At 47.7% G+C, this 25,636-nt stretch overlaps 1 protein-coding gene across 1 annotated transcript in view; it reads left to right on the top strand.

Annotated features, from left to right (window-relative positions):
• Positions 1–25,636, top strand: part of LOC130213187 (nuclear factor of activated T-cells, cytoplasmic 1-like) — a 75,704-nt gene that overhangs the window by 31,247 nt on the left and 18,821 nt on the right. Inside the window, exons 7-9 of the mRNA XM_056444653.1 lie at positions 3,730–3,785; positions 10,307–10,439; positions 18,847–19,461. Coding sequence (XP_056300628.1) covers positions 3,730–3,785; positions 10,307–10,439; positions 18,847–19,461 — 804 coding nt within the window. The remainder of the gene's footprint in view (positions 1–3,729; positions 3,786–10,306; positions 10,440–18,846; positions 19,462–25,636) is intronic.

Raw genomic sequence — 25,636 nt, 5'->3', positions numbered from 1 at the left:
TATACCTGCAGTCATCCTTCACCTTCACTACACTGTGTGGAAAGCAACCGACCGTGATGGCTTCCATGAGAACACACCGACTACACAAATGTAAAGGTCTGGATGACGTTCCATCCATCCCTCTCAGTCCATACATCATGTTCAGACTCATTGCCACACAGCTGCAGTCTTGATAAAAGGGAATCTGTTTCTACTGGTCTCCTCGGCCCGGACCCCACGGGTCAAGTCAGCTCACGCTTTCCCTGTTTTACACCCAGAATAACTCACTTCCCGACCATAAACCCATCACAGATCCACCGTCAGGTCGTGATTTACACAGAAGCCTCTGCAGTTGAAGCATCCCCACATCTCTCCAGTTTCACCACTTCTGAGATTGGCAGAGGTCAGGTGCTTCAGAGGGGAGAAACAGCTGCAACCTCTGGGATCACTCACAATGGGGACCCTTTGTTTTTGTGTGGGGCCTGTTGGCGATGCTCCTCATTGGACAACAACGTCATTGATGTGAAAATATGTTTTGAACTACTGAAGTATTTTCCATCTGGGTAGCAACAGCAGAAAGTCAGTAAAGCGGAATATGAACGTGATGTATGTAAACAGGCGGGAGAGAAAAACACCCTCTGGAGAATAGACATGGGCTCCCGTGGCTGCGAAATACATCTGGGTTGTTTCACGAGAAAGAAAAAAGAAACTCAGAAATTAAGAATGCGAATCATATTTTCCGTCCTCAAAACTATTCTCTTCAGTCAGTGGAAGTTGTTGTGCATTACGCAACACTTTTTAAGGAGAGAAAAAAAAGGAAGAAAAAAAATCACCTGTGGAAAAGCCAAAATGTGCAAGGTCATCATGAGGACAGAGATGCTATTACTCTGGGATGTCTTTAGCTTTTGGAATATGATTTTCCTAAAAATATAGTTGGTGTCTGGAGCAGGTTGTTTGGCTTTTTGATGACCCCCAGAGGGAGGACACACACACACACACATCTTCATCATGACGTTGAGGCCGTGAAGATATTCAAACGAGAAGGATTTGTTTGTGTTGCTGTGTACACAACATTACGCGTTGTCGAGAATTAAAGAGGACTAATTGCCTGGTGACGAGTGTGCGTCGTCCTGCTTCTCTGTGTAGGTGTTTGTTTTCGTGGATATCATTTGCACAAGTGAGTCACGTAGAGCAATGGGCGGACGGTTGGATTACCTGTTGAGGGTGAGTGTCTCTACTTGCCTGAATGGATCATTCATATTTGTAAGTCAAATTATGGCACTCCCAATAAATACTATTTTTAAATAATAAAAAAAAAATGAAATAAATACTATTTTTAAAAGATTTAGAATATATATTTATTAGATAAATACTATTTTTAAAGAATTTAAAAATAAATATATTAAATAAATACTATTTTAAAGGATTAAAAAATAAATGTATTAAATAAAAATAACTTTTAAAGGATAAAAATAAAATTATATATATAATATTTTGAAAGTATTTAAAAAATATATTCATGAAATAAATACTGTTTTTAAAGGATTTTTTAAATAGATATTAATTTTTAAATATATTTAGAAAAATCTCACGAGTGCCTTCACGTACCCCCCATTTGAGAACCACTACCCTATATATCGTGTCTTCCAACTCTTATCATACATGAGTCTCAGGCCTGAACAAAAGGTAGAGGACTCTGTGGCTGCTTCTTGGTGTGTGCCCGTGGGTGGAGGCTGCGTGGAGGCGGCGGTGTTTTCGGGAAACAGAAGCATTTTGCAGATGTTGCAAGGGGAAGAAGAAGGAGTGAACGGAAAAATTAAAGTCGTACGGCCGGCACGCTCTCTCTGATTCGCCAACGTGCGCCGTCCCGGTTTGTGTCTCCGTTTTTATTTAAACCTCGCTGACGGAGGTTTGGAGGAACAAAGTGGCGGAGGGAGAGAGGTGGAGAAAAGTTTGCAAAAACATGTTTACTCGCCGAGGTTGGGGATTGACGTGGTGGTCTAAGGTTTCCCCTCTTGGAGTGTCTCCCAGAGCGCGGAGGCGGGTGAGATCCCCCCCCCCCATCCTCCTCCTCCTCCTCCTCCTCGGTTCCCCTAGACGTAACATGAGGAACGCTCATCTCTCTCTGTCTCTCACTCTCTCTCTCCATGTGCCTTTCACTGACCTTCTCCCCGTCCGCGCTCTATACTCTAATTGCACTTCCACTCTTGCAGCCTTCTCGTTCTTATTCCACGTCTCAATCGCCGGGATGAAGAATGTGTGATTGCGGCGCCCTCGCGGGGGCAGCAGTCCTCTCGGACCCTCCAGGGGGACCCGGCCACGTCATCTCCGTTACATTTTCTCCATATGCAACTCTGATTTCCCCCCAAAGTTCAAATAGAAAGAAAAAAAACCTTATCTGATTCATCCGCCATCTGGTTTTTTTTCTCCTCTTTCCCAGAGTTTTTTTAATATGGACATTTTTACATCTATTGATGTAAAATCACCCTCTGGATAGTAAAGCGGACCACTACCACAGCTCACCAATAATAAACCGAGCGTGGCTGGGATCTTTTATCCTTTCACTGGCTGCATGATGTAAAAAACATCTTATAAGACAATGGGGTTTTACATCTTCCAGACTTCTGCGATCAGTTCTTTGGGGGAAAAAACAACTGATTGTCTTATCTGATGGCTTCCTGTCCCAGAAGTCTCGGCCGCCCGCCGCACACACACACACACACACTAGCGTGCCACAGTGCCCGCCGTACTATTTGCCTTCGCAACGGCGTGCCACCGACACAGAGACTGTTCTGTGTCACGTCTATTTCTGACGGGGCCCTCGGATGAGTCATCGGCTCCGCGGTGCGGTCGGTGCCGATTGCCCGAGCATGAGCCCCCGAGAGTCTGAGAGTCAAGGTGTGGCGTCGAAGTCACGGAGAAAAAAGCACGAAGAATGCGAACTCGCTGAGCTTCTGCAGGCGTCCCGGCAGCTGCAGAAGCTCACAGGACTTTTTATTGCATGGCAGCGAAGGGGGAAACCTCCTTTACCACAACAAGACGAGCATGAGAAGACGAGAACAAAGAGAAGAGCTAAGAATAGAAATAAGGGAGGAGAGGAGAAGAAGAAGAAGAAGAAGACAAATCTAATCCAGGGTTAATGAAGGGATAGAAATAGTGAGACATTTAATGGAGATGGAAAGTAAGAAAGTGGGCGGTTCCAGTTGAAGTTAATGCTGAACTTTGTTGTATTTTTTGTGTACAATATTGACAAATTCCCATCACAAAAACCTAAAATTATATCTTACAGGTTTTTAATATTTAAAAAAAATGTTTTTTTAATTCTAAATTTGATTTTTTTTTTTAAGATACACTCTGACAAAGTAGTATAGACCCCAAAAAATGATGGATAAATAAAAAGAAATGTATATAGAAAAACTTGAATAGATATTTGACTAAATAAATAAATACAGAGTGAGATAGGATCCATGTGGAATTTTTATTTTTTTAATTTTAAAAGACTTGGAGAAGTTGAAACAGAAAAAAATTAATGAATGGCTTTGAATCAATTAGCAAATTATTGAGGTATTGTTAAGTCAGCTAATTAAATCAGGGCACTGAAGCACATGCCCCCCCCCCCCCCCCCCCACACACACACACCTAATCCCCTAACCCCCCGCCCCAGCACACATCTCCTCACTGATGTCATCTGCTGATTACTCTTTCTCGTGACACTAAATGTGCATGTGTCGTCTTCTTCTTCTTCTCCAGACGGGCACCACCTGTGGGAGACGGAAGCCAAAGTTGACAAGGACTCCGTCAAAAATGTAAGTGCGCCCTCGAAAGACTCGTCGGAGCCGCTCCCGGCCTCCCTCGACGCTTTCCCTTTCTTTCCTCCTCCGTCCCCGAATCATGATGTAACCTCTGCTCAGGCGTTACACGCAATCCTGAATGGAATTTACACTCAATCTCTCCCCCCTCACGGAGTAAACACGGGATGTCATTGTGTTGTTTTTGTGTGCCTCTGACACACACACACACACATGCAACAGTGAATTGTTCTTGAACGCCTCGCCTGTGCCGGGCCTCGTGCAGCCGAGCGTGAGAGGTCCGCGAGGTCCGCCTGCGAGGGCGGCATCCGCGTGATGACGGCGTGCATTGCCCCCCCCACACACACACACACACCACCCTCCTCCCCCCTTTTTTATGTGTGTACACTAAGCACGGCAAATTACACTCGCATCTAAACGCTGCAACCGGAGGGTGTGTTTTTCTTCTTCTTCTTCTTCTTCTTCGTCTTCCTCCTCCTCTTGTTGTTGTTGCTATTTCACTTCAGGTAAATGACTCGGGTTGCGTCAGGAGGGTAAAGACGGACCGATGTCTAATTGGCCTGTAGGGCCGCCCGGTAACCGCCGCGGCTCGGGGTCCCAGATGTTGGAAAATTGGCGGGCGTAAAAAAGCCTCGGCCGGCGGCGGCGTTGGGGGAGGGGAGCTCGATGAAAGACAAACACTAACGCGTGTGTTTATTTGTAGCCGTGAGGCGGCGAGCGGGGCCCCGGCCTTCCTCAATGTGCCTTATGTCACCAGACTGCCCTAAAGTGATCCCGGCTGCCCGTGTTTTATTGGCTTACAGAGGCGTGCTAACTTTCATTGATTCGGACACACCCACACACACACACACACACACACACATGCACACACATGCACACTCAAGAAGCCACCTGCGTGTTTTCTTTGTCGTCATCTGGAGGGCAGGCGGGGACGGGGGGTCGGAGGACGCGAGTCCCTCACCTCGACCCCTCCATCCACGGCGATGACCCACAGAACGCCTGCTTCCTGTCGCTCCGGCCCGTTTGTGCCGCGGCCGGAGCGACAGCGGGAATTATAGGCAACACTCGGACAAATTCCCCTCTCCGTGTTCCGCGTGTCAGAGAGACGACAGCAGTCGCAAGTTCACATCCGCCCAGACTTGCCGAGGGGGGAGGAGGGAGGGAAGAGGGAGGAGGGAGGAGGGGGGAGGGACAGACGAGCCTCTCTCCACACGGAGGCAATGGCTGTGCAAACAAATATATATATATATTTACACTACCGTTCAAAAGTTTGGGGTCATCCAGACAATTTTGTGTCTTCCATGAAAACTCACTTTTATTTCTCAAATGAATTGAAAATTGAATTGAAAATATAGTCAAGACATTGATAAGGTTAGAAATAATGATTCATATTTGAAGTATTAATTTTGTTCTTCAAACTTCAAGCTCAAAGGAAGGCCAGTTGTATAGCTTATATCACCAGCATAACTGTTTTCAGCTGTGCTAACATAATTGCACAAGACATCAGACATTAGTCTTCTAAGGCGATTAGCAAACACAATGTACCATTAGAACACTGGAGTGATAGTTGATGCAAATGGGCCTCTATACACCTCTGGAGATATTTCATTAGAAACCAGACGTTTCCGCGGAGGCGGGTGAGATCCCCCCCCCCCATCCTCCTCCTCCTCCTCCTCCTCGGTTCCCCTAGACGTAACATGAGGAACGCTCATCTCTCTCTGTCTCTCACTCTCTCTCTCTCCATGTGCCTTTCACTGACCTTCTCCCCGTCCGCGCTCTATACTCTAATTGCACTTCCACTCTTGCAGCCTTCTCGTTCTTATTCCACGTCTCAATCGCCGGGATGAAGAATGTGTGATTGCGGCGCCCTCGCGGGGGCAGCAGTCCTCTCGGACCCTCCAGGGGGACCCGGCCACGTCATCTCCGTTACATTTTCTCCATATGCAACTCTGATTTCCCCCCAAAGTTCAAATAGAAAGAAAAAAAACCTTATCTGATTCATCCGCCATCTGGCTTTTTTTCTCCTCTTTCCCAGAGTTTTTTTAATATGGACATTTTTACATCTATTGATGTAAAATCACCCTCTGGATAGTAAAGCGGACCACTACCACAGCTCACCAATAATAAACCGAGCGTGGCTGGGATCTTTTATCCTTTCACTGGCTGCATGATGTAAAAAACATCTTATAAGACAATGGGGTTTTACATCTTCCAGACTTCTGCGATCAGTTCTTTGGGGGAAAAAACAACTGATTGTCTTATCTGATGGCTTCCTGTCCCAGAAGTCTCGGCCGCCCGCCGCACACACACACACACACACTAGCGTGCCACAGTGCCCGCCGTACTATTTGCCTTCGCAACGGCGTGCCACCGACACAGAGACTGTTCTGTGTCACGTCTATTTCTGACGGGGCCCTCGGATGAGTCATCGGCTCCATGGTGCGGTCGGTGCCGATTGCCCGAGCATGAGCCCCGAGAGTCTGAGAGTCAAGGTGTGGCGTCGAAGTCACGGAGAAAAAGCACGAAGAATGCGAACTCGCTGAGCTTCTGCAGGCGTCCCGCAGCTGCAGAAGCTCACAGGACTTTTTATTGCATGGCAGCGAAGGGGGAAACCTCCTTTACCACAACAAGACGAGCATGAGAAGACGAGAACAAAGAGAAGAGCTAAGAATAGAAATAAGGGAGGAGAGGAGAAGAAGAAGAAGAAGACAAATCTAATCCAGGGTTAATGAAGGGATAGAAATAGTGAGACATTTAATGGAGATGGAAAGTAAGAAAGTGGGCGGTTCCAGTTGAAGTTAATGCTGAACTTTGTTGTATTTTTTGTGTACAATATTGACAAATTCCCATCACAAAAACCTAAAATTATATCTTACAGGTTTTTAATATTTAAAAAAAATGTTTTTTTAATTCTAAATTTGATTTTTTTTTTTAAGATACACTCTGACAAAGTAGTATAGACCCCAAAAAATGATGGATAAATAAAAAGAAATGTATATAGAAAAACTTGAATAGATATTTGACTAAATAAATAAATACAGAGTGAGATAGGATCCATGTGGAATTTTTATTTTTTTAATTTTAAAAGACTTGGAGAAGTTGAAACAGAAAAAAATTAATGAATGGCTTTGAATCAATTAGCAAATTATTGAGGTATTGTTAAGTCAGCTAATTAAATCAGGGCACTGAAGCACATGCCCCCCCCCCCCCCCCACACACACACACACCTAATCCCCTAACCCCCCGCCCCAGCACACATCTCCTCACTGATGTCATCTGCTGATTACTCTTTCTCGTGACACTAAATGTGCATGTGTCGTCTTCTTCTTCTTCTCCAGACGGGCACCACCTGTGGGAGACGGAAGCCAAAGTTGACAAGGACTCCGTCAAAAATGTAAGTGCGCCCTCGAAAGACTCGTCGGAGCCGCTCCCGGCCTCCCTCGACGCTTTCCCTTTCTTTCCTCCTCCGTCCCCGAATCATGATGTAACCTCTGCTCAGGCGTTACACGCCGCCGCGTCGGATACGACGAGCGGCCCAAGCAATCCTGAATGGAATTTACACTCAATCTCTCCCCCCTCACGGAGTAAACACGGGATGTCATTGTGTTGTTTTTGTGTGCCTCTGACACACACACACACACATGCAACAGTGAATTGTTCTTGAACGCCTCGCCTGTGCCGGGCCTCGTGCAGCCGAGCGTGAGAGGTCCGCGAGGTCCGCCTGCGAGGGCGGCATCCGCGTGATGACGGCGTGCATTGCCCCCCACACACACACACACACACCACCCTCCTCCCCCCTTTTTTATGTGTGTACACTAAGCACGGCAAATTACACTCGCATCTAAACGCTGCAACCGGAGGGTGTGTTTTTCTTCTTCTTCTTCTTCTTCTTCGTCTTCCTCCTCCTCTTGTTGTTGTTGCTATTTCACTTCAGGTAAATGACTCGGGTTGCGTCAGGAGGGTAAAGACGGACCGATGTCTAATTGGCCTGTAGGGCCGCCCGGTAACCGCCGCGGCTCGGGGTCCCAGATGTTGGAAAATTGGCCGGGCGTAAAAAAAAAAAGCCTCGGCCGGCGGCGGCGTTGGGGGGGGAGGGGGGGGGGAGCTCGATGAAAGACAAACACTAACGCGTGTGTTTATTTGTAGTCGTGAGGCGGCGAGCGGGGCCCCGGCCTTCCTCCAATGTGCCTTATGTCACCAGACTGCCCTAAAGTGATCCCGGCTGCCCGTGTTTTTATTGGCTTACAGAGGCGTGCTAACTTTCATTGATTCGGACACACGCACACACACACACACACACACACACACACATGCACACACATGCACACTCAAGAAGCCACCTGCGTGTTTTCTTTGTCGTCATCTGGAGGGCAGACGGGGGGACGGGGGGGTCGGAGGACGCGAGTCCCTCACCTCCGACCCCCCCCCCCCTCCATCCACGGCGATGACCCACAGAACGCCTGCTTCCTGTCGCTCCGGCCCGTTTGTGCCGCGCGGCCGGAGCGACAGCGGGAATTATAGGCAACACTCGGACAAATTCCCCTCTCCGTGTTCCGCGTGTCAGAGAGACGACAGCAGTCGCAAGTTCACATCCGCCCAGACTTGCCGAGGGGGGAGGAGGGAGGGAAGAGGGAGGAGGGAGGAGGGGGGAGGGACAGACGAGCCTCTCTCCACACGGAGGCAATGGCTGTGCAAACAAATATATATATATATTTACACTACCGTTCAAAAGTTTGGGATCATCCAGACAATTTTGTGTCTTCCATGAAAACTCACTTTTATTTCTCAAATGAATTGAAAATTGAATTGAAAATATAGTCAAGACATTGATAAGGTTAGAAATAATGATTCATATTTGAAGTATTAATTTTGTTCTTCAAACTTCAAGCTCAAAGGAAGGCCAGTTGTATAGCTTATATCACCAGCATAACTGTTTTCAGCTGTGCTAACATAATTGCACAAGGGTTTTCTCATCAGACATTAGTCTTCTAAGGTGATTAGCAAACACAATGTACCATTAGAACACTGGAGTGATAGTTGATGGAAATGGGCCTCTACACACCTCTGGAGATATTTCATTAGAAACCAGACGTTTCCACCTAGAATAGTCATTTACCACATTAACAATGTATAGTGTGTATTTTTGATCAATGTTATCTTTATTGAAAAAACAGTGCTTTTCTTTGAAAAATAATGACATTTCTAAGTGACCCCAAACTTTTGAACGGTAGTGTATATATATACTGTACGCCGGCCACCTCTCTCTCTCTCTCTCTCGCTCCCTCCCTCCCTCTCTCTCTCTCTCTCTCTCTCTCTCTCTCTCTCTCCCTCCCTCCTCCCTCCCTCCTCTCTCTCTCTCTCGCTCTCTCTTCCTCTCCCTCTCTCGCTCTCTCCCTCCCTCTCTCTCTCTCGCTCTCTCTCTCCCTCCCTCCCTCCTCTCTCTCTCTCGCTCTCTCCCTCCCTCCCTCTCTCACCTCTCTCCTCTCTCTCTCTCTCTCTCTCCTCTCTCTCCTCTCTCTCTCTCTCTCTCCTCCCTCTCTCTCTCTCTCTCTCTCTCTCTCTCCTCTCTCTCTCTCTCTCTCCTCTCCTCTCTCTTCTCTCTCCTCTCTCTCCCTCCTCTCTCTCCCTCCTCTCTCTCCCTCCTCTCTCTCTTCCCTCTTCTCCCTCCTCTCTCCTCTCTCTCCCTCTCCCCTCTCCTCTCCTCTCTCTCTCCTCTCTCCTCTCTCTCCTCTACCTCTCTCTCTCCTCTCTCTCCTCTACCTCTCCTCTCTCCTCTCTCCTCTCTCTCTCTCTCTCTCCTCTCTCTCTCTCTCCTCTCCTCTCTCTCCTCTCTCCTCTCCTCTCTCTCTCTCCTCTCTCTCCTCTCTCCTCTCTCCTCCCTCTCTCTCCTCTCTCCTCCTCTGTCCTCTCTCTCTCTGTCCTCCTCTCTCTCCTCACTCTCTCTCCTCTCTGTCCTCCTCTCTCACTCTCCTCCCTCTCTCTCCTCTCCCCTCTCCCTCTCTCTCTCCCCCCTCTCTCTCTCCTCCCTCTCTCTCTCTCTCTCTCCTCTCCCTCTCTCTCCCTCTCTCTCTCCCTCTCTCTCTCTCTCTCTCTCCCTCCCTCTCTCTCTCTCTCTCTCTCCCTCCCTCCCTCTCTCTCTCTGTACAAATTGAACAAAAGCCCTAAAGTTTTTTTCTCTCCCTCGGAGACAAACACGGCCCACTAGGACCCGCCTCCTGGGCCTCCTGGGCCTCCTGGGCCTCCTGGTCCCCCTGGGCTCTACACAGTCCAGACGGGCTTCATTCAGACCAGGTCCCAGTCCAGGCCTTCTTGAAAACCCCCTTAAATTAAGATGAAGTCAAATAAACACAGCCGTTGATTAATAGGCGGCAGGAAGTTGCACCCCAAACCGTGCCAGTGAAACGTGACGTGTGAATACAGCTAGTGAATGTTATCTCATGTGTGTGTTGTGCTTATGGAGCAGCTGTCTTCACTCATGGGGTGTAAAAATGTCTCACGGTGTCTCATTTGTAATCTAGAGTACTGTTGTTGTGGAGATCCCGCCGTACAGGAACCAGAGAATATCCAGCCCGGTGCAGGTTAACTTCTACGTGTGCAACGGCAAGAGGAAGAGGAGCCAGTACCAGCGCTTCACCTACCTGCCTCCCAACGGTAACCACCACCGACACTCGTTTCACTCCTCATTTTCTCATTCTTTGATAAAAATGTTTTTAGTTTTTACCTAAATCATCTCCTCATGATACTGGCCACCTCTCATGTATATATATATATATACATACCTGCAAACTTGTCACCTTTCGGTGAAATTAACCGTTTTGAACTCAAAATAGGTCATCCACGTGAATCGAGATCCGAAGAGTTTTTGTTTTTTTGGGGGGGGGGGGGGGTCACCTTGCCCGCTGCCGTTGAGATTGCAGTGAGACGCGGAGAAAAATGTGAAGTGGTGCTCTTCGCAATAAAACATCTTTGATGGGACGTGTCGCGTCTCGGCCAATCAGCGTTCAGACGTCGACAGCGTTTGGGAAGTTAGGTTAGCTTGAATGTCAGTCCGCTACATCTGCTGCTGTCACGCTGCACGGTGTAGCGATGCTAACAAAGTACCCGTACGTTAAACACGATGTGATTTAGCATATTTTTAGTATCAATACATCATTAAGAGAGCGATCAGAGCGCACGCACTGCTCCGTGTCGAGCTGTCTGCGCACACTGCGCTGCGCAGCTCACAGCGAGAGAAGTGGCGCAGCTTTAGAGACTTCGGCTTAAAGAATAAAAAGATGCCAGAAGTGAAATGTTTCAGTCTGTAAAGTTCTGTAACTCTACAGCTGCTCATCCTGATGAACTGTGGATCATCTGGTCAGAGACTAACGGCCTCATAGTGTATAATCAATGCTATGATGGAACCATGTAGTTTCATTCATATCTGGCTGTATTAATACTAATATTACTGTCATTTAAGTGTTGAAAAAGTTGGTAAAAAGTGAACCATACAGATGTTTTATTTATTACTATTATAGATAAATATACCAGTCTCGTATTTATGGTACTATATTGTTTTTATGGTATTTTATTGAATTCTGGTATCGGGTATCATGATATTTATGGCAGGTATGTAATATGTATAGAAGTTATAATATGAGTATCGTGACAAACAGGTAGAGACAGAACAGATTCAGGGAGAAGTCCATGAGGACTGTTCAGGCAAAAAAAGGAAGTTGGTTCATGAATGACTTTAACCATATTATATATAATGACAATGTATATTTGTTATTACTATCATTACAGGGCTGAGTCAGAGCGGAGGACCTTTTGTTCTTAAACTGTTTATTATCATTATTTAGATTTGTGGTCAGAACAATAAAATGACTGTAGTTGTGGTTCTAAAAGCTTTGAGGCTTCAAGCAACGTGGATGTGGTGTGGTGACAAAAAAGAAAGTCACCTCCACCCCCCCCCCCCCCCCGTTGTCACCTTTTTCACCCCTCATGAGTTTGCAGGTATGTATATATATATATATATATTTATATATATATATAATATATATATATAGAGAGAGAGAGAGAGAGTATTTCTCCAGGAAAATGTGCGGCATTTTTGTTGTAGTGTGTGGTGGGGGGCGGGGGAGACTTTTTTGACGTGACACCTGGCAGCGGGAGATGTGAGGCGTGTTTACTCAGGAGCGAGACGGCGTTCCCCAGCGATGAGGTGTGTACCCGCTGAGTGACAGAGCCTCCGAGCGCTGTCGGTGAAGAGAAGTCAACCCCCCCACCCCACGATCTGACTTACACACACACACACATCTACCAGGCGGTGCTTTGCCCCGTCCTTCGTGTAGCAACCTGAACGCCTCTCATCCCCGTGCGCTCGTCACGTGTCCCCGGCCCTCGGTGTTTAGAGACGGCTTTCACGTTGGAATTTGGGGAATGTTTCAGGCCCGAGAATTTAGAGAAGAGTTCAGCCTTTCAGAAAATCATCGCATCGGGAACTCTTGACTCTTAAATACTGCATCTTTTACGTCTTCAGAGCCTCGCTCTTCTCTCGGGGGAAACAATGCCTTCCGTTTATCGAGCCGAGTCCCTTTCCCATCGCTAGTTGTAGTTTTCTGCTAAACAACTTTTTCCGGCATCCCGAGCAATCCTTTCTGAAGGCGGTGTTTTCCCACATCGTCCCAGCTGGTTCGGGGATTCCAACCAGCAACCTTTACGTCCCACAAGCGTGGCGCCGACTTTTGATCACTTTGACCGAGTCGAAGACATGTCCGGTAAAAAAAACATAGATAACTAGAACGGGCACTCGGTAGAGCGCATACCTTCGCATATCACAAGATTGGGCATTGACTTATGAACATGTTGGCATTAGTTGCATGCCAATTGGATAGAAATTGACCGCGCTGTGGTAAAAAGAAGATGTTGACCTTTTCATGACCTTGACCTTTGAACCGATCGATCCCAAAATCTAATCAAATGCTCCCCGGATAATAACCAATCATCCCACCAAATTTCATGCGATTCGGTTTAATACTTTTTTAGTTTTGCGATTAACACGCATACAAATAAATAAATACACGGCGATCAAAACATAACCTTCCGCATTTTCAATGCAAAGGTAAAAATGGTTTAACCCTCCTGTGACCTTCAAATGTACTAACATATTTTACCCTTGGGGTTAATTTGACCCCAGCAATCAAAACCTCCAGAAAATTATTAGAATTCATATTCTTTCCCAAGTTTAGGTGTCCAGAATACTTGTTCACGACTATGGCGAAATATGCAGATCACCATTAAAATCTCACTGATTGACCTCATATTATTATATTATATTACTTCTAAGTACATATTTTTTATATCAAATTGACCCCAAAGAACACCGATGCGTACACGTTGTGTACGGGACATTGAAAACATATACTGGGAATGTTATGTTTACCCAGAAAAGTCATGGAATGTGAAGCAAAAAAACTGATGTTAGTAATTTGTTTAGAGATGTTAAACATTGAATGGGGTCAACTTGACCCCAAAGGTCACAGGAGGGTTAATAAGTCGCTTTTAAACACTTCGGCTGAATTGAACGTCGTCCGATGCTCGATAATTCGCCGCGGTTGGCGTAAGTGCGGCGTCCGAATTCCGATCACTTTCGTCGGATTGAAAATCAACACTTTCCTCTCTTCCTTACCCCCAGGGCCGCGAACCAAAATGGGATCAAAAATATTCTAAGTGTGAGACTGTATGTCTTCCAGTTGGGCGTCAAAGGGCAAAGGTCACGTCTTCAAATAAAACGCATTGTGAACATCCCCTCCACCAAAAAAAAACAACGTTTCCTTGTCTTCGTCGATCGGCCGTCGGATGAGGTCTCATGCTGCCGGGAGAGCTCGCGTTGGCTTTAAAAAAAAAACAAATTAATACCATGTGACATTTAGATTATCAGCAGATGTGTTTATGGCCACGGGAGATAACAGTTTGGGCTTTTGTTGGACGAGGCTCTGAGAGACGGTTGAGCGAGGCCCGTATTTGGAGATGCCTGATGATATGACGAGCGAGTTCCTTGTGGGTAACCGGACCGGCGTAGGTGTCCTTGTAGAGCAGATCCATTTCACACACTGTACTCGCACAGGGGGGGGGGGGGGGGGACTTGGGGGAGCTTATCAGCTTATCAGCCTCCGCTACGCATCTCTAGGTCATTTCCCTGAGCATAAACACGGCCCTAATTAAAAGATGTTGCGTTCTCTCTTTTTGTTGCCAAGTAAACCACCGAGTGCGGCGTGGACCACACAGGCGGAGACGAGGAGCGTCGTGAACTCACGAGTGTTACGGCCAAAGGGGACGCCAGCTATTGAGCTCTATCGGGAGATGGACCGCTCCTTTGGAAAGCCCACGTTTAAAAATAAACTAGAATGTTCCGAGAGGGAATCTAGAGCGCGATATAGCAGCCGAAGCATCGTCAGTAGTTGAAACTCACATTATTGACACTGGGGGTACGTTGTTAAGGACGTGGTAATGGGATCGCGAGCTATAGTTGTGATTATAAATGTAGATGTATAGAAATATTGAATTGGCGAAACATTTATTTTCTTCTTCCGTAGTGACGACTCAGCGCTTCTTTTCAAAAGCATTCCCCAAAATAATTCTGCGTAAAGGTCATAATCCGTGTAAACAGATGTGTTACATTCACGCTTTCTATGCAGCAACAAAGAATGAGGAAATCCTAGGGAAGCTGTTTGCAAGTGTGTGTGTGTGTGCGTGTGTGTGTGTGTGTGTGTGTGTGCATGTACGTCAACACTGAGAGAAACCATCAACACTGTGGCCAGGTACTCGGGGTGGGCTGGGGGGAGGAGGACTCTCTCACGCACACACGCACACACGCACACACACACACACACACACACACTGTTGTCAACACTTTTTTTTTTTTTCCGCTCATTTGAAAAGCCTCTTTTCCGGCCCGCTGTCCCACTTCATGCACAGTTGTGGTCGCTGACGTTGTTTAGAGAGAACATTTCTTTCACACTCTGGTGTCGGCTCATATATATATAAAAAAGGCAACGCCGGCCCTTTAAATAGCCCGACTTGTTTGAAACAGCAGGAAGGCTGAAGCAAACACTCTGGGACACAGATGCTAGTGAAAACCACCGTTGCTCTCCATGCGGGTCATGTGACCACGGTGTTGTTCTCTAGTGCACCCCGACGCCGTGTGTTCCCCTCAAACGAGAAGATGACTTCTGTCCATGTCGCCCCCCCCCACACACACACTTCCCGTCTCCAAAAACGTGAAAAAATGATGAACGTATTATGAGACGCAGGCTGCTCTTCCTCCAGCTGACAGGCCGAGATACGCCTCAGTGTGTGTGTGTGTGTGTGTGTGTGTGTGTGTGTCGATACGGACCCGTTGATGCATCGCATACTTTAGGAATGTTAAAGCAGGATTTTTGAGACACCTCTTTGAAATGTGTCTTCATCTCAGAGAGCACACAGGTGTGTTTAAAGTGTCTTCATGTCTTCCAGTTGAGCTTCAAAGGGCAAAGGTCACGTATTCAAATAGAACACATTAAAAGCAACAATGGGTGAGCCCAGGGTAGGAAATGTACATCTTTTTTTAAGGCGCAACTTTTCCCCCCATTGACTGAAATCCAGGGGCATTAAAAATAAGTCAGGGGCAAAAACTTGTGAAATAACATTTAAGCATTGTTCAAAAATACTAAATATACTTATTTAGGCTTACAGTACAGGAGCAATTGTCATAAACATGGCAATAATAAGACTATTAGGCAGTAGTCGACAGATTCAAAGTGTTTTCTTAAATCAGACAATCACATTACATTTGTATTCTTCTTTCTTTGTGGTTATTTATTGTTATTACATTTTTTTAAACAACTATTACAAATTATAACTTATTTCTTAGTTTTTTTATAATTCAAAATGATGTTGTGTGTACCAGGAAACACAGATAGGACACACAACAAAGAACAAAAACAAAAAGCTATTAAATTATCATAATTATCAGATGAAATTATGGGGGCATGTGTTGCCCCTCTCCTCGTGACATCAGGGGCAAAATTATATTTCTTAGGGGCAGTTTTGCCCTTCGCCTTTTGCCCTTTGGTACGAGCGTCCTCGCCAGCTTCCCCGGAGGATAAGCCCCTCCTCTTTTCCTTCCATCCAATCGTTATGGCGTGAGTCGAGCATGTGACGTGACGCTCTTCAAAAAAAAAGCTCTCGGTGCAACAAAAAAATTTAATTTGCACCAAACACAAGACACACAAAATAAAAGTGACTGGAAAAAGCTTAGAGCGTAGAGCTTCTGGGAACCCCATTATTGGTCGCCCCCCGTGAGTTCTATTCTTAACTCCCTCCGCCGCCGCGTTGGCTTGCGGTCGGAGCTGGAAGGGAGGGACGTCGTATGACACAGACGAGGAAAAGTTAACGGACCACACATTGTTCTTTTTTCTTTTTGTGTAAATATTTGCACAGTCATGCTCCCCCCCCCCCACCCTCTGGACAACCGCTGAGCCGTGTCTGTCATGTCTCGGGGCCGTCGGGCTTCGTCACCCATCACCCTGCAGCACGCGGTGACCAGATTGCCTCCACACTGGGGACATTTCTTTTATTTCTTTATTTATTTTTTCTTTCTGCGCAGCATCCCGTAACCCCAACAACCCCCACCCACTCCCACTCCCACACACACACACTTGCTGGATGGCTACAAGTGGAGAGGGGGTCTCTGCTCCGTCGTAATCAAACGCACCGTTACGCACATCTACGTCCCCTGTTTTCCCGTTCCCCCCCCTCGGGAGGAAAACGAGCGGCTCAATAAAATAGCCGGATCAGGCTCGATCAGTTTAATGCGAGCAGACGGGGCGGGGGTGGGGGGGGGGGTGGAGGGGGGGGGGGGGCGGACTGCCAGAGAATAGAGAGAGGAGACCATGTGCAGAACATCAACTGTCTGTGGGCCGTAACCCACAGGTTGGGAGGAAATAGAAGCCAGCTGAAGAGTTGGGACTCGCCTGGCGAATCTGTTTTCTCAGCTCTCGTACAAAGTGGGAGAAAAAAAATAAGGACGACACGCAGATGGGGGGGGGGGGGGGCTCTTTTTTATATCTGGAGCAGAGTAGGGAGAATATCGTGGGGAGGGGGGAAATAGTTTGAAAGTTGTTAGAAGGGGCCATTAGTCCGACGTTATTTAATTTCCTGTTTCGGCCTCGCTCATCATCAGAGCATGCGGGGAAATAATGTCACATTTTATGGATTTGAGAACCTTAAGTTGCAAGAAACCCAAACTGCTGTTTAAAAATTCACTCTAACTGGATGACATATTGGGGGGGGGGGGCTGCATAGGTCAACAGCATCCCATCTCTAGATACGGCTGATTCCCCTTTTTTGGATTCTCGTGTGGCTCTCGGTCGTCTTGTGACGCGCTGATCAGATCTGGTAAACCTCAAGAAGGGCAATTAAATCACCACGAGGACTGGGAACTATGACATCCGTAGAAAATATGACACTTGTTTTCACTCATATATTAGTTCGCTGATGCAACTCTTCACACGTCGTGAATCTGTGTTACTGTGCCGTCCAATAACAACAACAACAACAACAACAACAACACAAAAAGAGGAAGAGACAGAGAATCACTGAGGCTGCTGGATGTAGTGCGAGCCATGTGACTTGTGGTGGAGGGCATCGCGGGACTCGCCCCGACACCCCCGGGCGGTGGGGGGGGGGGGTCCCCGGGGCCCTGAGCGCAGCCCGGGCTGACATAGACGCGAACTCCCCCGCCGCGATGAATGTCACGTCCAACTCTCTCTCCGACAAAAGAAAAATACACAACGCGGTGAGAAACAAAAAAACGCGGCTTCGTCGGGAGAGACGCGCCGCGCTGCTCGCTTCACACGCCTCGGAGCTCCCGTTGTGTGACCGACGCAAACACACGGCGGAGACGGGCATCTGTCCATGTTGACATCTGCACTCCTTGAGTAAATGTCACTCGGGACACCAACAAAAACCTGTGAAGGGTTGGCAGTTGGCATCGAACCCCCGGCACGCCCGTGAACAACGTGTGCGGCGAGAGAAACAGAGCGGCCATTGTGACTCACGGCCCTTTGCGATGCATCTGGGTGTCTTAACACCGGCCCTATTAGCCGCACACTGCTGTGCGTATATGGACTTGTATAATAATAACTCGCCAGTGAGCTTGTTGACGTGGATACCCCCCCCCCCCCCGCAAAATACACTTATTGTTCCATTTTTCTCAATTAATAGAAAGTTGATTTATATATATATAGATTTTTTTCCATAGCGGCTCCAGGAAGCATGCGATACCTGTCCGTCACGAGCAATCAGGAAACGGTGCAGACGATGCTCTCTGGTTTAGAAATTAGAAGAGAGAGAGAGGGAGTGAGAGAGAGAGAGAGAGAGAGAGAGAGAGAGGAGGAAGGCATGATCAAGTGGGGTCACTGCACTCTCCTCCATTAGCCGGGGGTGGGGGGGGGAGCCTGGAGATCCTGAAAACCACAGGCGCAGCTCCTCCTCGGCCTCTTAGGGAGAGCTCAGGCGGCCTAATCAAAAATCAAATCATCTCCTCTCTCCTTTTCTTTTTCTTTCTTTTTTTTCACCCTCTCTCCTTCTCTATCTTTTTTTGGTCCCGAGAGAAACAATTACTTGTAGAGTGTGGAGGGGAAACCTTCGGGGTCCTGGTGCTCCTCGGGCAGCGGCAGCGGCAGCAGCTTTCATATTTTATTGGATATCAGAACTGGAAGAGAGTCCAAAGAAAATAGGTCTTCGTCGTTATTAGAGCCAGCTGTGGCTTTCCACACTGATGACTCATCCATTTCTCCTCCCCCCACCCTTATTCTTCTCTTCCCGATGCGGAAAAGAGGGGTGAGGGTTTCTCAGCCCGTCTACATATCCACTGGTGGTTGTTTGTTTGGTCGCGCGGCCTCGACTGTGCTTTGCTCACTGCTTTTACTCTTCGCCTCATATATATTTTTTTGCTTCTTTTTTTTGCCGCCACGTGGATTCCCTGCACGTTTTATTTTAATATCTCCACCTTTCTTTCTACTTTTTTTCCCCCCAGCGCCGATAATAAAGACAGAACCCAATGACGAATATGATTCTCTGGGCATCGCGAGACATTCAGAGCCCTATTACGGCCGGCCCAGGCTCGCCCCCGCCGCCGCGCCCGTAGCCGACCCCGACGCCTGCCTGGTCGGCGGCTACCCTCCCTGCCCGCCTCGCCGTGCCGCTGTGCCATCGTCGTCCCCCAGCTCCTCCTCCGGCCCCGCCCTGCATGACCTGTCCCCCGTGGCGTACAGCCCCACCCACGCGGCGCCCCCAATGCAGGAGAGCCCCGGCCGCCCCGACCTCGCCCGCCCGGCATCGCCAGACCACAGCTCCCCTCTGCTTCGTCCTCAAGGCAGCCCCATCCACCTCCACAGCCCAGGGCCCCATGGTTACCATCCTATCTATGCCAACAGCAGTCCCTCATCCTCCCCGGCGTCCCACCCCTCCACCCCCGGGGGCGCCGTGGAGAGCCCGTTCGCTCGGGCCTACAGCCCCGGCGGCGGTCAGGCCGGGTCAGCGGCCGGAGGGAGCTCGCCCGGCCTGCTACCCGAAGACGCCAGCCCCCCCCCGATGGCCGTCACCGTCAAACAGGAGCCCCAGGAACTGGACCAGATGTACCTAGACGACGGTGAGTTGGGAGAAACAAGGTGACGTAGTCTGCTCGTTTCCATTTGATGGCGGGGAGACATTTTGCTTTGGTGTTTGCTTTTATGAGTTCTCTGTCCACGGCAATAAAAAAAAAAAAGTCTGTTTATGTAGCGCGCCGCATTTATCTCACACCTCTGGCTTATCTAGCCGCGCCCTGCCCCATCCCCCCCCCCCCCCCCCCGCCACACACACACGTATTTCCTGATGGAATGCTGGCAGCAGATTTAACGTCGCATTTCGTTTTAATTTTAGAAGCACGGCAGATTTTTATTTTTTTGCTTCTTTTGGCGAAAGAAGAAGAAAAAAAAACCTGTTGTCCTAACGCTAAGTTTGCCTCGATGTGATTTTTTAAAAAACAATCTGTCAAAACACGAGAGCGCTGAGGTCAGAGCAGAACCCCAAACGGCGGCACGCGCTCGGCCTGTTGACTCAACGGCTAACGAGGGAAGCAAAACAATGGGTCGAGGTTTCCTGAACCGAGCCAACCTCCCCCCCCCCATCTCTCTATGGGAGGCGGAGGGCGGAGGCTTTTTGTTTTCCCCGTCTCCCCTACACTGCGGCTGCCGTCATCAGGGGAGGCCGCGGGGTCCGTGGGGGTCACCGGTCCCTCCTCAGTAATGAAACCAGTCACACCCGAGGGACCCGCGTGTCCCCCCCCTCCCCCGCCACAGTTTATTGCCTCCCGTGTCCACCTCGCAGCGTGTGTGTGTGTGTGTGTGTGTGTGTGTGTGTCCCTCAGGTCGCCAACCTGTTATCTGTGTCGGCAGAGGCTCCGCTGGTTGTTATGACGTATATTCATAGAGCACATCAATGGCATCGGGCCAGTTTAAGATGTTAACGCCACACACACACACACACACACACACACAGCTCCACATTGAAGTCAGGAATATCACCCTTCCTGTGCACCTTTTGTTCAGTAAAGTGATGTCTAGTGCGTGTGTGTTTGTGTGCGGCTTTGTGTGTGTGTGTGTGTGTGTGTGTGTTCAATCAACAGCTCTGGCGTGAGGGGACCAGGGGAGTTTTTGCCGTGGAACTGTAATTGAGTTGAGATGCAGTCGTCAGCAAATCTGTCAGTCTTGATGAGTCCCGTTAGTCCTCACCTCATAAACAGACAACACAGAGATGGGGGGGGGGGGGGCTCTGTTATCTGCTCTCTAGACTGATAGACTGATATCCAACTTTTTCTCTCCTGTTTCTTTTCTCTCGCCTGATTTTTTCACGTCAACGCTCCGGGAAATCTCATTAAAAAAAAACTGCTCGTTTGAAGAAAAAAATAATAATAATCCCGTCTGTTTTTATCGACACTTACGTCTTTGAACGTCGGCCGTGATCGGATGAAGTGAAACCGTAGCTCTCTTTTAGCGTTTGTGTAGTAATACGGTTGCAACGGGAGGCTCCTTTTACACCAACGGCGCGGAAAGGAGAGCCCCAAAACGGACGGCGCGGCGCGGAGGAGGAGGAGGAACCGGCCCCTAATCTTGTTTCTCCTCCCGACTCCTCCATCCTCTGTCGCGTTAGCGGCGCTCGATCGCTCTCTCTCTCCGTAAAACCCCCCCCCCCGGTGGTTGAAATGCATCCAGCCGGTGATTACGGCTGCATTAGGGACCGTGCAGGAATGCGAATCGATCACGCCGAGGAACGGCGAAGCATCGAGAGAGAGAGAAAAAACCTTGGCGCGCCGCCGGTTCGCATCGCCTGACGTCTGCAGCGGGCATCGCGCGGTGGAGCCGGCGGAGCTGGCGGAGCCCTCTGTAAGTGTGCGGTGGTAACAGCACACCCCTGAAGGCATCTACGGGCTCCCGGGGCCCCGGCCCCTTCCCCTAAGCTAAAATAAATAAGATCGAAAAGAAAAAAGCAGCTCCATTAGAGGAGTGTGTGTGTGGGGGGGGGGGGGGAGGGACAAGTGGATGACCTCACCACAGCGGCAGGGTGATTTAACGCCAGCGATGGAGAGCAGCGGCAGTTCCTCCCCGGCAATCGTGGAGCCGGTGATTTGGCGTCCGCCGGAGCACACTTGATCTTCCACGAGAGCGCGGCCCGCCTCCCACGCTCCCACGCCGTGGCCTCCGGGCGCTCGTCAGCCGGAGGAAATGCGTCTCTCCTGGCCAAGCCCCGGAGTTTTTTTTTTTTTTTACTCAACCCCTGAGAAATCACTCAACTTATCAACGGTGAGCTACTGTACCGCGAGGAGAGCTCGGTTAAGCACGGAAGGGAAAGGGTCTGGGATTCAGACCCCCCCCTCCCCCCCTCCTCCCCCTCCTCCGGACTGCCGTACACAGCCTCCATTGTAATCTGCTAAACTCTTCCCTCTGCTGCCATAGAAGCGATCGGGGGGTGTCCGGTGGAGGTTTTTAATGGAGGAAGGATCCAGCGCTACGTGGGAGAAGTTGTTTTCACTCGACACACACACCTGTTCCACTTCTCATCAGAATCAGCTTTATTGGCCATGCGTGTGTGTGTGTGTGTGTGTGCACACACGTGGATGTTTGACTCGTCGTACATACATGTCATTTGCAAATAGTTGGATAAATACAAGAATAAGACATTAAAGACAACAGAAAAGCAACATTGAATTTATTTAGCTCAATATCACAAAGGAAGAATTTGCCTCAGAGGGATTTACAATCTGTACACGTACGACATCCCTGACCTTTGACCTCACATCGGATCAGGAAAAACTCCCAAAAAATAGAAAAAAATAAATCTTTCAGGTTATGTTTATTCATGTACATATACATATACATATATATATATATATATATTCATTGTCACTGTTGTTTATATATTGTATATATATATATATATATATATATATACACTACCGTTCAAAAGTTTGGGGTCATCCAGACAATTTTGTGTCTTCCATGAAAACTCACTTTTATTTATCAAATGAATTGAAAATTGAATAGAAAATATAGTCAAGACATTGACAAGGTTAGAAATAATGATTAATATTTGAAGTATTAATTTTGTTCTACAAACTTCAAGCTCAAAGGAAGGCCAGTTGTATAGCTTATATCACCAGCATAACTGTTTTCAGCTGTGCTAACATAATTGCACAAGGGTTTTCTAATCAGATATTAGTCTTCTCAGGCGATTAGCAAACACAATGTACCATTAGAATACTGGAGTGATAGTTGATGGAAATGGGCCTCTATACACCTATGGAGATATTTCATTAGAAACCAGACGTTTCCACCTAGAATAGTCATTTACCACATTAACAATGTATAGTGTGTATTTTTGATCAATGTTATCTTTATTGAAAAAACAGTGCTTTTCTTTGAAAAATAAAGACATTTCTAAGTGACACCAAACTTTTGAATGGTAGTGTATATACATAGATATATATGTGTATATATATAGATATATATATATATGTATATATGGATATTAGTGCACATAGCGAAGATGGATGTGTCTGATTAATATCATATAAGTGACGGCCAGTGGAAAGAAGCCGTTCTCGTGTCTGGTGGTGTTAGCGTACGGGGCTCTGCAGCGCCCCCCAGAGGGGAGGACTGGAGCGGCGGGGTCGGAGAAGAGAAGCGAGCGAATTTCTTTACGAGGCGCGTGACAGCGAGCGGAATGCCGTTGGAGTGACATCAGCGCGCACGCGACCGCGGTGGAGTTGATGAAGAAACCGCGGTCCGACGGCAGCGTTTACGCTTCGACCGCGCTAAATTACACGCTGAGAAGAAGAAGAAAAGAATGCAAAAAAAATGACGGCATGCTTTGTCACACGTCTTGAAGGAGCGATTGCGGTGACATCATCCCCCCCGAACCACTGACGCACGTGTCTGTCCACATTTACACACACACACACACACGCGCGCATTTGATCTTTTAAACGTGGCTTTTTTTTCTTCTTTTACACAAACTATTTTGGAAAGTTCCCATCACTCGGGGCTCTACTCCCGATGTTTATAGGTATTCGGCTGCAGATGTATGTGTGTGTGTGTGTGTGTGTCTGCTGGCTGAGTCGGGGCCCCGTGAGGCTGCTGCCGCGTGTCCCGTCTCATTAGCGGCTGCAGTGATATCATGAAGGCCGAACGTACGCGGCGCTCGGCAAATGAACTATGGTCGCTAATCAGGGGCCCCGATTCCTCCCAGCTGCCTCTCTGGGAAACAGAGGAGCCTTATTCCATTCGGAATAACAAAAACACGCCGCGCATAACGCCGCCGCCGCCTCTGTCGGCGTTCTGACGTTTGACATGTGTGCTCTGATTGCCTCGTGCTTCTGGGTCGTTTTTCCTTGTGATTGTTTCCTCCCCAAAAAATTCGAGGTTGATGCGTTTAAGAAAAAGAAAAAACTCCACTCGACTTGTTTTTCACAAAATGAAAACACAATTGTTTGTGTCCCCCCCCCCCCCCCCACACACCTTTTCCTCCTCCTTCTTCCCTGCCTCCCGGCAAGAGAAAAAAATAAATAAGTCTTTCTAACCTTCCTGAGGAGTCTCCGTCCACCGCGGATGCCTCCGAATGGCAACCGGAGGCTTTCCTCATGGAAACTTTTACACATCCTGGCAGCGTTCCCAGACCCCAGGACTCCGAGAAAAAAAGAAAAAAAAACCCTAATGATGATCGAGAGCACCGCGTCCGCACCGCGCCGAAAAAACATGCTGAGTCGCTAACATTGGAGTGTGAGCCGCTGGCTCTGGGATTCGGAGGGAGATAGAGAGAGAGAGACAGAGAAAGAGAGAAAGAGAGAGAGAGAGAGGATTTTGGAGGGGGGGGGGGGGCATGGTGTTCATTAAAGTGGAGGTTTTGAAGTGTCTAATGGGACTCACTAAAGCAGAGCTGCTCCTGTATGTTTAGTCGGTGTGTGTGTGTGTGTGTGTGTGTGTGTGTGTGTGTGTCGTGACCTTCTTAGGGGCAGGTCAAGCTCAGAAGCAAAGGCTGTCTTGTGGTTAAGTGCAATGCCAAGAAGCGAGTCTCCTTCTAGACATATTGCTATCGACGGGCGATGGCTTTTTTATTATTTATGACCACAAAGAGGATGTGTTGTTGTTGTTGTTGTTGTGTTTTTGGACTCTCGCTGTCATTGCGTGCGGTGATCCAGCTTTCCTGGTAGCTCGTAGACACGTTGAGGTTTCAGCCGTCGGAGAGATGAAGAGGCCGGCTGCTCTTTACGGTCGTCTGATGAGAGTCATTGATCACCGATCAATAACGACACTTTTGGGATCCGCCAGAGATTTGATTACATTTCTTCTCATCAGGATCCAGAAGCATTACTTTTATTGTGCACACAGAAACATAATGGTTCTTAAGTGGTTCTTTAATAGACTGTGTGGTTCTACGAAGAACCATCACCTACTGAAGAACCATTTTCCCTTTGAGACACCGTCATTGGTTCTCTGAAGAACTCTTTAAGGATATGGTTCTTTCATAAACCCTAGTTTGAAAGGTTCTTTGTGGAACCATAAATGGTTCCTTAAAGAACCATGTCTTGAAGGTTCTTTGCTATACCTTTATAGGTTCTCTGAAGAACTATTTAAGGAAATGGTTCTTTAAAGAACCCTGGTTTGAAAGGTTCTTTGCGGAACCAGAAATGGTTCCTTAAAGAACTATGTTATAAAGGTTATTTTTAGCTCTTCTTTTTAGCTCTTGCGGAACCATAAATGGTTCCTTAAAGAACCATATTTTGAAGGTTCTTTGAGACACCTTTATAGGTTTGTTAAAGAACTCTTTAAGGATATGATTCTTTAGAGACCCTGGTTTGAAAGGTTCTTTGTGGATCCAGAAATGGTTCCTTAAAGAACCCTGGTTTCAAAGGTTCATTGAGACACCTTTATAGGTTCATTCAAGAACTCTTTAAGGACATGGTTCTTTAGAGAACCCTGGTTTGAAAGGTTCATTGTAGAACCATAAATGGTGCTTTAAAGAACCATGTCTTAGAGGTTCTTTGAGACACCTTTATAGGTTTGTTGAAGACCTCAATAAGGAAATGGTTCTTTCGACAACCCTGGTTTGAAAGGTCCCTTGTAGAACCAGAAATGGTTCTTTCATGGCATCACTCTGAAGATCCATTGTCGGTTCCAGATGGACCTTCATGGTTCTGCGTGTAGCTGCACACAGGAAACGTTCTGCTAAAACACTGTCTAAGTGTGTAATATAAAGTGGGAGTCACAATGGAAGTCGAGTAATTAAAG

This window comes from Pseudoliparis swirei, chromosome 22, assembly GCF_029220125.1.
Source record: "Pseudoliparis swirei isolate HS2019 ecotype Mariana Trench chromosome 22, NWPU_hadal_v1, whole genome shotgun sequence".
NCBI lineage: Eukaryota > Metazoa > Chordata > Actinopteri > Perciformes > Liparidae > Pseudoliparis > Pseudoliparis swirei.
The sequence above is the reverse complement of the archived record's forward strand: the minus strand, read 5'-3'. Positions and strand labels throughout refer to the sequence as shown.